At 40.8% G+C, this 15,586-nt stretch overlaps 1 protein-coding gene across 12 annotated transcripts in view; it reads right to left on the bottom strand.

Moving 5' to 3' along the window:
• LRRFIP2 (LRR binding FLII interacting protein 2) overlaps positions 1-15,586 on the bottom strand; it is an 85,111-nt gene that overhangs the window by 17,478 nt on the left and 52,047 nt on the right. For 9 of the 12 annotated variants that reach the window (XM_048511754.1, XM_048511760.1, XM_048511759.1 and 6 more), the window contains 3 exons: positions 3,866-3,910; positions 2,585-2,692; positions 668-739 (listed from right to left, as the gene is read on the bottom strand). In XM_048511754.1, the coding sequence (XP_048367711.1) occupies positions 668-739; positions 2,585-2,692; positions 3,866-3,910 (225 nt within the window). The remainder of the gene's footprint in view (positions 1-667; positions 740-2,584; positions 2,693-3,865; positions 3,911-15,586) is intronic. The other 3 variants (XM_048511757.1, XM_048511764.1, XM_048511766.1) reach the window with 1 other exon arrangement.

Genomic DNA, 15,586 nt, shown 5'->3' with positions numbered 1-15,586 from the left:
TAGATTCCTTTGAAATGTGATGGTGGAAGAGAGTGTTACAGATACCCTGGATTGGCAAAAAAACCCCTCCAAATAAGTAGGTTCTAGATCAAATCAAGGCTGAAGCTAAACCCCCAGAAGCAAAAATGGCTAAATTGAGGCTATTGTACCTTGGTCACATTATGAGAAGACAAGAGTCAATAATGCTAGGAAAAGTTGAAGGCAGTGGGAAAACTGGAAGACCCAACAGAAGATGGATTGACTCTATAAAGGAAACCACAGTCCTCAGTTTGCAAGAATTGAACAAGGATGATAACAATAGGACGTTTTAGAGGGTACTGATTCATAAGCCACCGTGACTTGGAAGCTACCTGATGGAATTTAACACACACACTCAAGTATGTATGTACCATACAAGGCGTACATAAACTTTTCATACTATTTACTAGAGCATATCCTATATTTAATATAAAACTTCACTGTCATTTTCACATAATGGTTTAGGCATAAGCAGATTTAGTTAACAGCTAAATAAATTATATATAGTCTAATCTAGGATTTGCAGGTTAGCCGCATGCTTCAAAAGAAAATGAAGTGGTGTGTTAGTAAAGCTGTTAGTGAAACTGGCAAGAACTCCATCACCAACATATTACCATAGTGAATGCATGCTTGGGACAAACCCTAATACCTTCAGTTCTTTAAGGCCCTGCATGTATCTCCCCTCTACATCTTGTATCTGGTCCTTAAGATCATAGATATCCTGCAGGACATAGGAATGAACCACTGCATAAGAACACTGGAAAAAATTTACTATTACATTTTGAAATTTAAACAAAAAAAATCAGTGTGGTATATGTTTCAGTTAACCAAATTTAAGTAAGAGTTAAATCTTTATTTTCTAATTTAAGACATGCATTTTAATTTAATCTTTGCTACAAATAAATAGTCAACATTTATTATGTTTGCAAATTTAAATATTCATTGCCTAAGTTTCAATCCTACAAGTTATTGACCAAAAAGAGCTGGCTCCAAAACTTCAATTATAAAATATTTTACTATTCTATGACACAAAAACTGTATTATGGCCTTAGGATGAAAGTAAAACTGAATACATGGATAACTGTGAACTAGATAACTTACAGCTTGTATCCTTCTTTCCTAGACTATTAAAGGATGGTAAATATTAGAACACTGATCAATAATTATTCTACAGAAATATAAAATTGCTTTTCTATTTACAAATCTAAACATTAATTTTATTCTGAAATATTTGCAAACAGTTGGGAAACAGTTTGTGGCTAAGTTCCCAGCAAAATAAAAACAGCCATAGTGGCCGTGAAGGAATAGGAGGAAATATGCCAGGCTGTCCTGTTCATGGGGCGAGAGACAATTTTTCTTTCAAATGAGCCAGACAGAGTGACCCTTTGGAATCTTGAAGTCTCCAAATAGCTCCAAATGGCCATATGGCTACAACTCTAAATGGCAAGAAAGAGGGAGTTTAATTTAAATATAGGCATCATAAAACTTCTTCATCACAACAGGGCAATGAATTGCTCAAATAGATCTTGGCAGGAAGAGCTCAACCAAATCGACATGATTTTGATCAAGTCCACAAAGAAACTACCAAATTGGATGCCAAGAGTTTAAATTATTAGCTTGGACTGGCAATGTGAACTAAGGGAGAGGAAAGGGAGAAGAAAGCCTGACACCTGTGTCAAGGCTGGGGGACAGTCTGTTATGTTTCTGCTGCCTTGAGCCCATTTATCACAGGAGAAACACTGACATAAATGGTCAGAGTTTAAGAACAGCAAGATAATACTCTCTTTTTTATAATCTGCAATATCTCAAGCTGTGCTCCAATTAATTCCCATTCATCTCTATTTGATTTTGTGTAAATTCTGTATTTAGTTATTAAAGAACTTTTTTTTAAACTTGAAAGAAGCTTAGGGGGTCTGGACTCTCTTAAACACTTATTTATGTGTCTAGACATTCATTCATGAATATGGGGAACTAACCATGCTAGAGGGACTGCTCTAGCTAAGAGGGAGGGAGGAAGGGAAAGAGATATCCCCACATCCTCATAAGCTCACAACAGAGACACCCAGGACGCTTAAGAGGATATAGAGCAGGGGTAGCCAACCTATGGCATCCCAGATGTTCATGGACTACAATTCCCATCATTGTAGTCCATGAATATCTGGAGAATTGTAGTCCATGAACATCTGGAGTGCCATAGGTTGGCCACCCCTGATCTAGAGGCTAAAACACCCTAAGTGGCAAGGCTAAAACACCCTAAGTGGCAGCAGGATATTGAAAAGGGGCCCCTAAATCTCAGGGATGGGGACCAAAAAGGAAAGGATTGCCAAAAAGAAGTATTGATGTCCATGCAAAACCACAAATTATTCACTTGCCACAAAGAGTCAAAGGGAGGGCCAAAAGGGTAACATCATGATAGTGGAATTACTTTTAGCAAAACTGAGCGTTTCCCCCTCTTATTTATTATATGGACATCTGAAGCAAGTAATTCTGTAGGGTCCATAGTCTTATTTCTCCCTTCTCAAAGGCTACAAGAAAGTAACTTTTTAGGTAACCAAAGATTACTCACTCGCAATTCACTTAATGAGGTATCAGGATCGACGAAACTGCCAGTATCTCCACTTCCTCGTCTGGATGAATTTCCACTCAAAGGAGTAGCTGAATTGCGAGATGAAGGCTTTGGGGGGAAAAGACACACATTGTATTGGAGTTCCAGCATGCTGTAAAACTATTTTATTGTACAAGATGGGGACCCAATAGAGGGCCTCTGCAGATAACCACAGGGGTGAGGAAGGTTCATAGGGGAAACAGGCAGCCCTTCAGGTGTGTAGGTCCCAAACTATATAGGGTGTTAAAGATCAGCACCAGTTCACTGAATCGTGTCTAGAAACAAATTGGGAGCCATTACAGGGGGACCAAGACTGGACGCACTACAGTCAACATCCATGCTGCAACATTTTGCACCACTTAAAGTTTCCAAACATTTTTGGAAAGGCAGAGCCACATAGAACACATTGCTGTAATCTAAGCTAGACATCACCAGGGCATGTAGCTAGATCTTTCCTGCCCAGGGAAGGTCACAATTGCCTTAATAACTAAAGATGGTAACAGGTATTCCTGGCCATAGGTCCCACCTGCTTATCCAGCAGTAGGCTTACATAGACTATGTGGTCAGCTCTTGATATTTCATTTAACATTCAGTTGCAATGTCAAGATTTTCCTAGTAACAGGTTTCTTCAGTTTATTGATGGTTCTGTACATTCATTTGCTTTGTGACTTCTTCAGGGCTGGGTTTCCCCTCAGCTGAATTCCACAAATCTATTTTGCTAGCAGAGATACTTTCCTCCACTACAAAACTGTTGCATCCTGCAATAGGAGAAGGCTGCTTCCACCAAATAAACTATTTCCACTAGCAGAACGGATCCAGTCTTCTTTTCGCAGGGCACTTGTAGAACTTTATAATTAGTTTTTGAGACAAAGAGAGACAACAGGATCTGGATTGTTTACATTGTCCTCTAAACTATGATCTACAAGTTCAAGTTTGGATACAAATGAGCAATATCAGCAAAAAACAACAACCAGCTAACGCATGTTTTAGGTTTTCAGGGAATGCCAAAGTATAATTAAGTCATAAGTAAGCAAAGAAATTTTATAGAAAATACTGTCAAGAAACACTGTCAAAGTCCCCTGGAAATTAAACAAGCATTGAGAATAGTAGGAGCTGGGGAGAGCTGCTGTCCGACAAGTCAAGCAAAGCCCTTCTAAGCTCCTGCAGATTCCTCAACATTCACGCATTTGTAGAATCCTGTAAGCTTTAAAACCACTGGTAACAATTTATTTAAAAACTCACCCTTACATAGAAGTCAGAATACTGCTTGTCACACTTGTCTTCTTGCTGAAAAAAAGAAAAGAAACACTTGTATATTAAATACAAACCATTTATTTGTATTAAAAATTTAGACACTGAGGCACTTCATAATCTAAGGCAGGGGTAGGGAACCTGCGGCTCTCCAGATTGGCCATGCTGACAGAGGCTGATGGGAATTGTAGTTCCTGAACATCTGGAGAGCCGCAGGTTCCCTACCCCTGATCTAAGATAACACAAAGTCAGACCAGCATTAAAATGAGAAACTTATTACAAATAAAAGATTCTCTGATTTTCTTTTCTTTTTATATGAGCTTGTTTTTTTAATTCAGCAGCGCAGGAGAGCAGACAGTCCCCATACACATGTGATACCAGTCCTACAAGTCAGTATCGTAGACACTGAAATCATACTATTCTTTTTAGAACAATTTTTTTATCAAGCTTATAACTAGGAATCATTATACATATTCCAAATCCATGAAATGCGAAGGAGCTGAGACTTGAATGGCCGTTGATTCTTGAGCTCATTATGCAAGTCCCCTTGTTTTCAATATTCAACATCTGAAATTACTGTACAGAAATAAAAGTTATCTGGTTGAGATACTGCTTTGCACTTATTGTAAAACAAAAATGTTCTCAACTAATGAAAGCATTAAGAACTCAAGCCTGGGAGCAACCTTGCATACTTCAAACATACCCAGACGAGGATCCAGGTGGCTAGGCATGCAGAGAAGAGAGCTTTTCTGCCTCTACTTGCCAACAGTGGCTCCCATGCTCCCCATGATGTCATACCTGAAGAGGATCCTGTGGCATGAGAGGATGCCACCACCAGAAGAGAAAAATCAGCAACACACACACTAGCACAGGTCTATTCAGAATTTGCTTTGGCAGAGGAGACACTAGGGCAGGAGTTCTCAACCTTTTTGATCCTGCACACACATTTGGAATTCTGACATGGCACAGTGGGCACAGCAACAAAATCGCTACCACAAAATGATTTCCACAGCTTAATTTCAGTAACAGTGTAGATCCTTGTGCTATGGTGGCAGCTGCTACCAAAGCAACATTTTAAAAATCTGCACAGGCAGTCAAACCTCCTATAGTCAATCAGAAGTCTTGCTGGGCAAAAGCTTTGCCAGCCCCCCCACCCCCCCCCCACTCCCTAAAAACATGTAGAGAGCTCCAGAAATGATTTCAGTGGACATCACGGCACCCACGTGCACCACGTTGGGGACCCCGCATTAGGCTATTGCTGATAAACAATTTATATTTATACTATAAGACATGTATCTGGCTGTCTGGTGCATAACATTTGTAGTAAGGAGAACAGTTAATATTTTAAGCAGAAGTCTCTTGGCATCATCTAGGCTAACTTGATATCTCCATTTTCCTGATGGACTCTGTATGCTAGATGTATATTCTAAGAGTCATTCTCAAATCTAGCATGTGCCAAACATTCTTTCACAGGTTTTGACTGTAGACAGAAGGATGGTAGGTGAATCTCTTGCCCTCTATGGAATACAAAGTTAATCTTGGGAACAAATGAAGGATCCAATTGAAGTACGACCTTGACTTTGTGTAAGAAACAGAGACCTTTCCAGGCTGATAGGACTCCTAGCTCTGAGACCCTTTAAGCTGAAGTTACCACTGTTAAGAACAAGGCCTTCAAGCCACTTAAGAGGAACCTCACAAAGGTTTAAAAGGGGTCTTGGTAAGAACAGAGAGAACTACATGTAATCTCCATGTGGGGAATCAATTAATGACTGGAAGACCTGTTTGCCCCACTGCTACTAAGAACAAGATGATGTGAGGATGTTAAGTGAAAGGAACTCCTGCTATCTGTGGAACTATGGTCACTATACTGCCACCTGACAATGTAGTGTAGAAGTCTTCAGATGTTGCCAGACCCTATCCTGGAAGAAGGCTAACAGCTGCTCCAACCCAAGGTTTAATTGGTCAACTCTTCTGCTTTGATACCATCTCACAAAAATCTTCCAAGAAGACTTGCATATATGTTTGGTGGACAGCTTCCTGGAGGCCATGATGGTTTCAGCCACTTCTGGGGCATAACCCAGTTCTAGCAGCCAATTTCTTTCAAGAGTCATGCAGTCAGATGAAGCCAATTGCCTTGCAGTAACATGTCTTGGCTCACAGGAATACAACAAGGCTCTTGCACTGAAAGTTCCATTAGAGATGGGAACTGTGGTCTGTGAGGCCATTTCACAGCCTCAAATATAACTGGGGCCTATTCCTGGTGTATCTTCTTCAGTGCCTTTGGGATAACTGACAGAGGTGGAAACACATACAGCAGTATCAGTGACCATGGAAAGGTCAGGACATCCACTTGCTCCTCCTATAGCTGATGGTTTCTGGGGGGAAAATTGTAATAATGACTGGAAGCTAGACAAAAAGATCCATCTGTTTGTGATCTGTTGGAAAGTCTCTGTTTTGACTGACCACTCAATCTCGTCCTTGGTTTGTCTGTATATCCAGTCAGCTTGAATACTGAGGGGTCCCTGGATATGATCTGTGGAGTTAAATTGTAAATGCATATCTGTCCATTAAAGAATACTCTTCACTTCCTGACATAGGGTGGAAAACCTGGATCTCCCTTGATGTGGGCCTTAGCTGATATGTTGCCGATCTGATCAATGATGTGCTGATCCAGGATTGAGGAGTGGAAGATATCAACCAGGTACAGATGACTCTGAATGCCCTGCCTTCAGGCAATGGCCTCTAGTGTCACCAGTACCTTGGAGAATACTTGAGGAGCTGAGGTCAGTCCGAAGGAAGGGCTCTGAACTGGAAATACTAATTTTGGTAATAAAATCTGAGAATCCTGCGATGGCCCACATACGTGAGTATGCTTCCGTGAGACTGATGGGAGTTATAAATGCTCCTGGAGTGAGAGCTTTGGTGATTGAATGCAAGGTATCCATATGGAAGTGTTTTAGGGTCACGAACCTATTGACTGTAGCATGATTTGCCAATCCCTACTTTTCTTGGCAATTAAGAAAAATATGGAGTAGACTCCTCACTGTCTCTCACAGAGAGGAACCAGTTTTCCTCTCTCATTGGAGGCAGATGTTCTATGGCAGATAAGGTTCTCAAGTGTTTTCTTTTTTTTTTAGTGGTCTGGGGAGAGACTGGAAAGTTCTATGGCATAACCAAAGTGAAAGATCTGTTGTACCCAATGAACCAGTTGTGACTGTAGCCATTGACCTGGAATAGATGTAGTCTTCCCCTATTCTGGTACTGGCCTAGCATCACTGTTTCCCTTGCCCAAGGGACCCATCAGTCTTGTTGGATTGGTACAATTGGTACAATTAGAAGAAGAAGACTTTATTTACAGTCAATGACCAGATGTATTACAAAGACTCCAAAATATCTACAAACAAACAAAACAAGAATACAGATCTCTCTCCCGTATTCCAGCACTATCCCTCTATATATCATTATACTTAGTAAACACACCAAACAGCATAAGAATACTCTAAACAAAAATAAAAAATATCTAAAGGGGATACCCATATTCAGATCATTTTTCTCTTTTCTATAATGAATAGATGAAATTTTGCTACCCATTTTAGTAATATTCTCCTTCTTATTCTTATGTAGTTTTTGACAACAAACTCTTATCAGAACAATATGCAAGTCATTTATTGTAGTAGATGTGACAGTGCATTTTTTCCCTTGCCTCCTCATAAAGGAGACACTTTTAATCAACATATGCTCTATATAGGCTTTCTACAGACTTCAGAGAGCAAGAACATAACCTTGCAGCTGCAAGGTATCTTTTGATATTTCCAACTTCTAAAACAGCAGGTAGAAGGTAAATGTACACTTCTTGGGCAAGAATAAAAGCTCTCCCTTAGATCTTTGTTATCCAGATAGAGTTAAATAATGGCGAGCAGGGGCAAGTGATATATTTCCTGTGGTTATAGCATAGAGGAAAATCTCGAATATCTTGCCAGATCAGACTGTCGTGGATAATACATCTTTTGATTCTTTGGGTAGAGTTCCTTTACAATTTTTAAATTGATCCCAATTTTTTGATCATATGGATGTTATATATGGAAGGCCACATTTATTAAGGGCACTACTCCATCCTCTTGAGCCCACCCTAGGTTTATAAGGATCTTTTGCTAGAGGGAATGGCCAGAGACCATTTGAATCAGTGTAACTTTATCCATATTATATATGCCAAGTTGTTATTATTATCTTGTCCCCTTTTCAGGCTCATTACTCCCTGCTTTCAAGCCTAATAAATGTATTTGGGACTCCTGGAGGGAGCTGAAGGTTAACTCTTAAAATTTGGACTGTAGCCTTTCTAGCTGTAAGGTCACTTCACTGATTGTACAATCCCCAACGATAGACATTATCAGATAGTTGTGTCCAATATTCTTTAGCTTGGTATAATTTTAGTGCTGCTGAAAGTGCAGTGAGAAACCCCCCCCCTTTAGTACCTAGAAGCTTGTAAACTTCAACATCAGTGTACATATATTGTCTCTTTTCTACCTGCTCTACAGTTATCATATTACAGTGGAGTAACACATTACAATGGCTCCCTTGAAGCTTGGAACCACGACATTACACCTAAATAATTTAGAATTTGTCAACTTGTTCCTAGTCTGTTTCCGCTTTTATTGACCAAGATCTTTTGGGAGGCTTTCCTACATGCCATCATCACTTTTGTTTTATTTATGTTAATTATCAGTTCTTCCTTTTCACAATAAGTTGAGAATGCAGCTATAATGCCCCTCGTGATCCCAACTGGAGTTCTCGATACTAGAACAACAGCATCATCTACATTATAATAGAATTTTGGAGGGATGGAGTAGTATTTTAATTTAGGTGAATGTGGAAGCTGAGTCTACAGTTTTCTTTGCTATATGTGCTATTACAAATTCATTTATATAGAAATTAAATAAAGCTGGAGATAATATGCACCCCTGTCTGACTTCTCTATGGGTGGGTCCATATTTGGTCAGTGGGTATCCTTTGTGTGTTGCAACGAACTCTCTCAAGGGCAGATTGTTCATATAGAGGACCAGATTAGGGATTGTACAATCTTCTATCTATGTTAAGTCTCCTTTCTAGTTTCTCGCCATAGTTTTCCCCTAGAAATTGAGTCAAAGGCAGATTTAAAGATCAATAAAGGCAATATATAAATGATGTTACCTTGCCAGTTGTATATTTTTTCAATTAGATGTTGTAGTGTTAGCAATCTATGTTCATCTAATATTGATCTACCTTCCCCTAAAGGCCCTGCCTGCTCTAGAGCCGCTTATCGTGGTTCTTAAAGTCCCACTTAGCCATTGTTCAAACTTCTTTCTTCTAGTTAGGATGTCTTGCATACAATTTGCTTATGACATTCAGGAAGACTGATGGGGTCTATAAATTTCAGTTCATTTTTTTACTCCCTTTTTTATAGATAGGGACAAACAACCTGCTGTGTTCTACACCTAACTTGGGTATGCAACCTGTTTTTTTTGTCTATATATGTAAATAAGTGTTACCCAGAGAAAGGAGCCCACCAGTCTATATTCTCTTTCTAGTAAACTTCAGAAGCGGGATCTCCATCTAATCCTGGGGCTTTCCCTAAATTTAAGTGGTTTTATGCAAGATTTTTTATTTCTTGTGTTTGTAACCCGGTGGCCCATTGATTTAGAGAGGCTAATTCTGGTTTGAAGGTCTCCCTGTTTATCACTCTTTTCTATAAAGCTCCTCTAGAAAAAAAAGGTACCCATTTTGTCAGGGGGGGAATACTATGGGTGTCCCAAAACTGATGGGGTTCCCTTGTTTACAGGCTGCAATCATCTTCCAAAAGGCTGGCTAGAATTCCCTTTGAGTAGTTGCAAATATAAGTTCTTGCAAGACTTCTTAATGTATTATGCTTTTTCTTCTTTAGTATTATTCTCTTTATAAGCTTTTCTGTGTTAATGCACATGGTGCATGGGCCTTACTTCTATTTTTCCTTAATTGCACATAGTTGTGTATGAGAAAGCTGACAATAAGATCTTTTGCTTTTTACACTGACCTTTCCACTATCAAAACCAAGGTTTTGGAATATCTTAGGTATCTGGAGCTCTATTTTATTTATTATTTGTTATTGTAAGAATCTCGATCTTGCTAGCTTCTTTATAAGACTCTCATTACATTTCTAAAGCTGGTTCCTTTGGATAGGAGAATTACTGCATTCATTTGTTGTATCAGTTCTTCCCCTACTTCACTAGAGAGAACTTCTTTTATCTTAAGATCCAGTGTTGGGGACCAACCAATTCTTTTTACCTAAGGTTTCCTTTAAATTGAGGGAATTTATGTAAGTCTGTCAGATGAACATATATATTTCTGATCACAAAAAAAAAAAAAAGTGGTAAATGATCACCCACTTCCATATATGGCAGAAAACCTGGGGCAAAATTTCGGGACTTCTTGTAATCAAGGAATTACAAAACCAACATATAGTCAAGTGTACTAGTCCCTTTTACCTGTTACACAAGAAGTATATTCTCCTGGGACATCCCTATCTATTGTCCCACATTTAAAATATGCAGAGGGCTCCTCCTATGTGCTAGTTTATACAAACAGATTCCCGCTATAATTCACTCTTTTTAGATCTCTTGGATATGCGATTTTGAGTTAGCATACCCTGGTCTGCTTTCCCCTACTATCAGCTACAGTTTTAAATTTGGATAATAGGAAATCATCATTAGGGGGCCCATTTATCATGCGTAGCCGTTCATGTCCCCAGCTATTAGAATTTGAGAGCTTGGGGGTGTTCTAAAGTAATTTGGGTAAAATAATTATCAAAACTCCTGCCTTGGTTATTTTCAATAACTGTTTTCTTATACTTTGGGGGGGAAATAGATATTAAATATTATCAGGACTACATTGATCCCACGTAGAAGTGGTAGGGCCATAGCAAAATTAGAGAGTGGAGCTTTAGCTACAGCTCTAACTTTCAGTGTAGTAGAGATTAATATTCCCAGTCCTCCCTTTTTAATCTCCCCTGGTCCTTTCTCTCCTCGGGATTGCCTTGACATTAAAAAACCATAGCTATCCATTAGTTCAAGTGAGGGAGTCAGCTCCAGGTTTCTTTGCAAGTATTATAATATCAAATTTGTGTTGGAGCAATGAAACAGTTGTTATCCGTGGCAAAAACATCTTTTCCAACCCTGCAATGTTCCAAAGATATATAATTTCCAAAGGCTTATTTATCATCGATTTTCTCTGATTGTGGGCTTAGTTAGTCACATATTATTAGGTGTCAGCTATTACTTCTGGCATATTGGGTTAGTGGTATCATCCCTTAGGTGTAGGATTCACTTGAACTTTTCTTTGCTAGATATTTCAGATCCATAGGATTTAAACAAAGGGGCATCTGTAATTAAGTCCAATTGGACCTGTATGATCAGTGTAAAGATGCACCCATTTGATCTCTTTTAGCACTAGCACTGTGACTTCTTAGATGTTGGCTGAATATTGGAATCACTTTCTTTTTCTTTTTGCTTTGGATTATATCCTTCTTTTGGTATCCAGAGGTGGAGGAATTTTTTTGTTTTCAGGCCTCCAACAATTCTTGGAGACCCAAGATTTTCCACTCATCCCATGCTGTAAAAGTGTTGTCCAAGAATTGTACTCGGTGCCAGTCCACATCTATATCTCTTGTATAATTAGTTCACGCTTTCAGTTCTGCTCCTTGTGGTCTTTTTCACTTTTAAAGGAGAGGGGAGTCCAACTTAATAAGATTCTTCCTGTGGACTATGTATGTTCCATCTTGCCCCTTCTCTCTTTCCTCCTAAATGTCACCGATACTGGCTTCTCTGTTTGATTCTTTGAGTTGTTAGTTGGTTGTCTGAAGGGGATCTTTTCCTTTTACACTTTGTCCTAGTAGGTGGATTAGGGTTGATCTGGGGCACATTGTGATGGTTCATCTGGGCACAAAAGTCTACTTTTTTCCCCTTTCTTTTATTGTCTCTAATTCATTTTTTTAAAAAGATCCAGCCTTTGTAGAATTGCCTCTTGTTCATAATTCTTGGTAGATCTATAAACAAGTTAAGTTTTTTCAAATTATCACCTTCCACTATTTGGTTGTCCTAATTGAGTGTCCCTCATTTTGTTCCTAGTTTGGCACTTTGAGGGTCTTGTAGAATATTCTTTCCTTATGGGATATGAGGGGGGGATGTACTTGTATGTTTCTAAAATGTCCCTCTGGTTCAACTCCCTTTTGTAGCCAGATAATTCTTTTTCCCTCCACAAAGTTGTGGAATCCTTCTCGAAGAGAAGGTCAAAAATCACTTGCTTTATTTGTAGTATTTGGATGGGGCAGAGTCTCAACGCTTCTTTTAGGTCTGCTAATTTTTTTAGCTGCCATTCTTTGTAGTAAAAAATATGTAAAATGTTTTTTTTGCCATAAAAAGAGAGAGTCTCCAAATGAGGAAAAAATACCCCCCACACCAGCCTATTTTTAAAGCATATTCTGTTGAGGGTTCAAGAACCAGCTGGCTTTTGCTTTCTTTTATCTCATTATATTTTAAACGGTCATGATCCAGGCCATGCCTGCTCCCCTTCACTGTTCCCTTCATTTGTATATATGTCTTTAAGAGCGGGCTTCATCTGCATTCCATTGTTAATGATTATAATCAAGTTTATCATTTTAAGGAGTTTAAGGTTTTTTACAGATCATTTCTCTACTGTTGCTATTTGTAAGCTTCACTCAAATTATAAATAGTCTCCGTTTTTGTAGAGGTGTCAGTTATATTTTTTATGAGGTTACTTCCTTATTATCTTCCTCTGTTAACACTGCAAAGTGGTTAAAGAGCGGGACCTCTTGAGGGAAGAAATCCAAAATTTTTGTCTGTTTATTCTGTGGACAGTCATATTCATCACTTTCTATTTCATCTTCTCTTATACGTTTCTTCCTCCCCATTTAGACACAGCTCTGATAGCTAGTCTGCAAATCTCTCACCACAAGGCTTAATTGGCGCAGTAGCTTGTAATTTACGATCCTTTAGTATCTTATAAAGTGCAAATGCAACAAGTTCTTATTTCAGACTTTCTAGTTAAAATGCTCTGTGAGCCAATCATTCATAAAACTTCAGCATGCTATGAAACTCTTAAAACCATTAAAATAAAGATAAAAGATAAAAACCGGAGAGAGAAGTCGTCATGTGCTGGCGTTTGCTGGCGTTCAAGCCGGAAGTCCCTGGTACAATTAGGGAGACCTGTTAAAGCACAAACCTCTGCAAAAGGAGCCTATTTGGATATTGTGCTCTCCTCTGGTTGGAACTGAATAACAGAAGCACGTTGGAGGAAGGAAAGGAAGTTTGATAGACCTCCTGTTGTCCTTCTGTAATTTTCTTGATATGGATTTTTTCCTTGTCTTTGATCTTCACTAGTGTTTTGTCCAGTGTGTCTCCAAACATTCTGCTTCCTTGGAAAGGGTAGGCCATCACTATTGATTTAGAATGAAGGTCTGCTTGTCACACCTGTAGCCATAGGGAGCATCTGATAGTAGCTACTGCTCCCATGGAACAGGCTGTGAAAGTCATAGTGTCTAGAGTTGCATCCACCTGGACAGAGCAGCCTTAAGAACACAATTTGGTCATTCTGCAGCTCTGCTATTATCACTAGAGCTGAGCAGACTCAGTTTTCGGGTCCAGATAATAGCAGCCCTGGAAAAGAGGGCTGACATAGCTGCTGTTCCTATGCTTAAGGGTGATGCTTTATGGGATTTCTGGAATGCAAAATATACCTTTCTGTTTAGTAAGAACTCTTTTATGGACCCCATGCCGTCTTACGAAAGGAGATCTGAATACTGCAAGGCTGCAATGGGAGCATACACCAGTGGGACTTGAAGAATTTCCATAGCATGTACGGCATAGTTTTTTTGTGGCATTAGGGAACTGCCTGTTCACCAAGGGTTTTTCCATCCTGCCCTCATCAGCCTACCAAAGCTGTTGTACCGTCTGGGGGAAAATTTTTGTGGCCCCTTTAGGGACACCTTTAACTGTTCTCTTGGAGGATGGGAGACCCTCAGGGTCCTCAGCGTCTGCTGAATCCTGGAGTTCTAAAGTGGAAATAGTTTTTGACATAATCAAGGCTAAATCCTCCTTTCTAAAAAATCTGATAAGTTTTTCTTTTGGCTCAGTGATGTCCTCCTCCCCTTCAGAGAAATGCTCTGAGGAATGTCCCACTTCCACCTCACTGAATTCCTCCTCCCCATATTTATTAAGGGGATCTCTATAAGTGGAGGTGGAGGGCTGTGGGATGGTGGGGGAATTGGAAGAAGAGCTAGATGAACGTCTGCGTCTACCACCCCTCCTAGAACGGGACCTGCGTCTCCCTCTGCGTCTACTTTCTTTTTTCTTGTCATGGAGGGAGATCTCTTCCCTCATTGCAGCCCTGAACATACTCATTAGCTCGGGAGCAGGCATGCTAGCCCAGGATGCAGGGTCTGAAAGGGTTGGAGCAGGTTCGCGCTGGGGACTTCCCTCCCCCACCGGGCCCCTCTGATCTTGCCTGAGTCGCGAAGATCTATGAGGAGACTGCCGGGAGGCCATTTGATCATCTGCTCGCTCCTGGGTCCCGCGATGCTCCCCCACGCCACCACCGCTGGCGTGGCTAACACTTAAAAATTGGGAGCGTGGGGGGGAGTGCGGAGCTACACCTTCCGCGGCCCGGACTGGGACGCTGGTGCTCCTGCGCCTTGGCATAGCCCGGGAGGGCTCTAGGCGCGATTTCTTGGCGGCAGGGGCTTTGTTCTTTCCGGCCTGTGCCATCTCCTGTGGGGGCGCCGAAGCCGCCGCCGCCGCCGCCGCCGCCGCCGCCGCCGCCTTCGATGCGGCAGAAGAAGAAGTGGACGGAGCCTCAGCCGAGGACTCCTGACTGTTGCTCTTCTGATGCCCCCTTCGGGTTGCTGCCCGAGTGCCCTCTGCCGCGGTCTTGCCAAAAGACTCAGGCGGGGGTGAGAAGGAGCGAGCGTAGATTCCATGGGCGGCCATTTTAAGGCGGCCCGTTAAGGTGGGAAAAACTGACAGTTGGAAAAAACTGACAGGCTGATTCACAAACTGACAGGCTGATTCACAAGAGGACAGGAGCCGACAGAAACAGACACACAGAACACACGTGAGAATAGAAGTAAGCTGAGAGAAATAAGGTAGAAATGGTAGAGAAATACAAGTAGCTTGGAGCCCTCTCACAAGCACTGCGCTCCCTGCTAGGCAGGAAGTAATACTGGGGATCTAAGATGGATTCCAGCCTCTACAGGAAGTGACATCATTTGGTCCTGCCTCCCTGAGTATAGGTTGGAAATCACCCAATCCAAGATGCCCGAGATCGCCTCCAGGAGAAAGGAACAGATTTATCCAAAGGAAGAGAATTTGGAAAGGATTCCTTGGCCCTCTTTGGTCTCGATCTGCCCTCTTTGGGCTCAACCAGATCACGATTCTTAGAGAGATCCAATGCCATGATGGCCTTAGCCAAAAGTGACTGATAACCTTCTCTATTAAACAGTCAAGCTGGCTGTTCTACTTTGGTTAGTTCATCCTCAAAGGAAAATTCCCCTTCCTCATTTTCATTATCTGAGAGGGAAGAGCGTGTCACTTTTCCTGGAAAATGACAAGGGTAGGAACCTGAAAAGGAGGCTTCCAGGCTGCCTCGGTGGGCCACTTGGTGGAGTTTTCCTTATAGTGGGTGGCCTGA

Source organism: Sphaerodactylus townsendi, linkage group LG11 (genome assembly GCF_021028975.2).
Source record: "Sphaerodactylus townsendi isolate TG3544 linkage group LG11, MPM_Stown_v2.3, whole genome shotgun sequence".
Lineage (NCBI taxonomy): Eukaryota > Metazoa > Chordata > Lepidosauria > Squamata > Sphaerodactylidae > Sphaerodactylus > Sphaerodactylus townsendi.
Note: the sequence above shows the minus strand (reverse complement) of the source record. Positions and strands in the feature narration are given on the sequence as shown.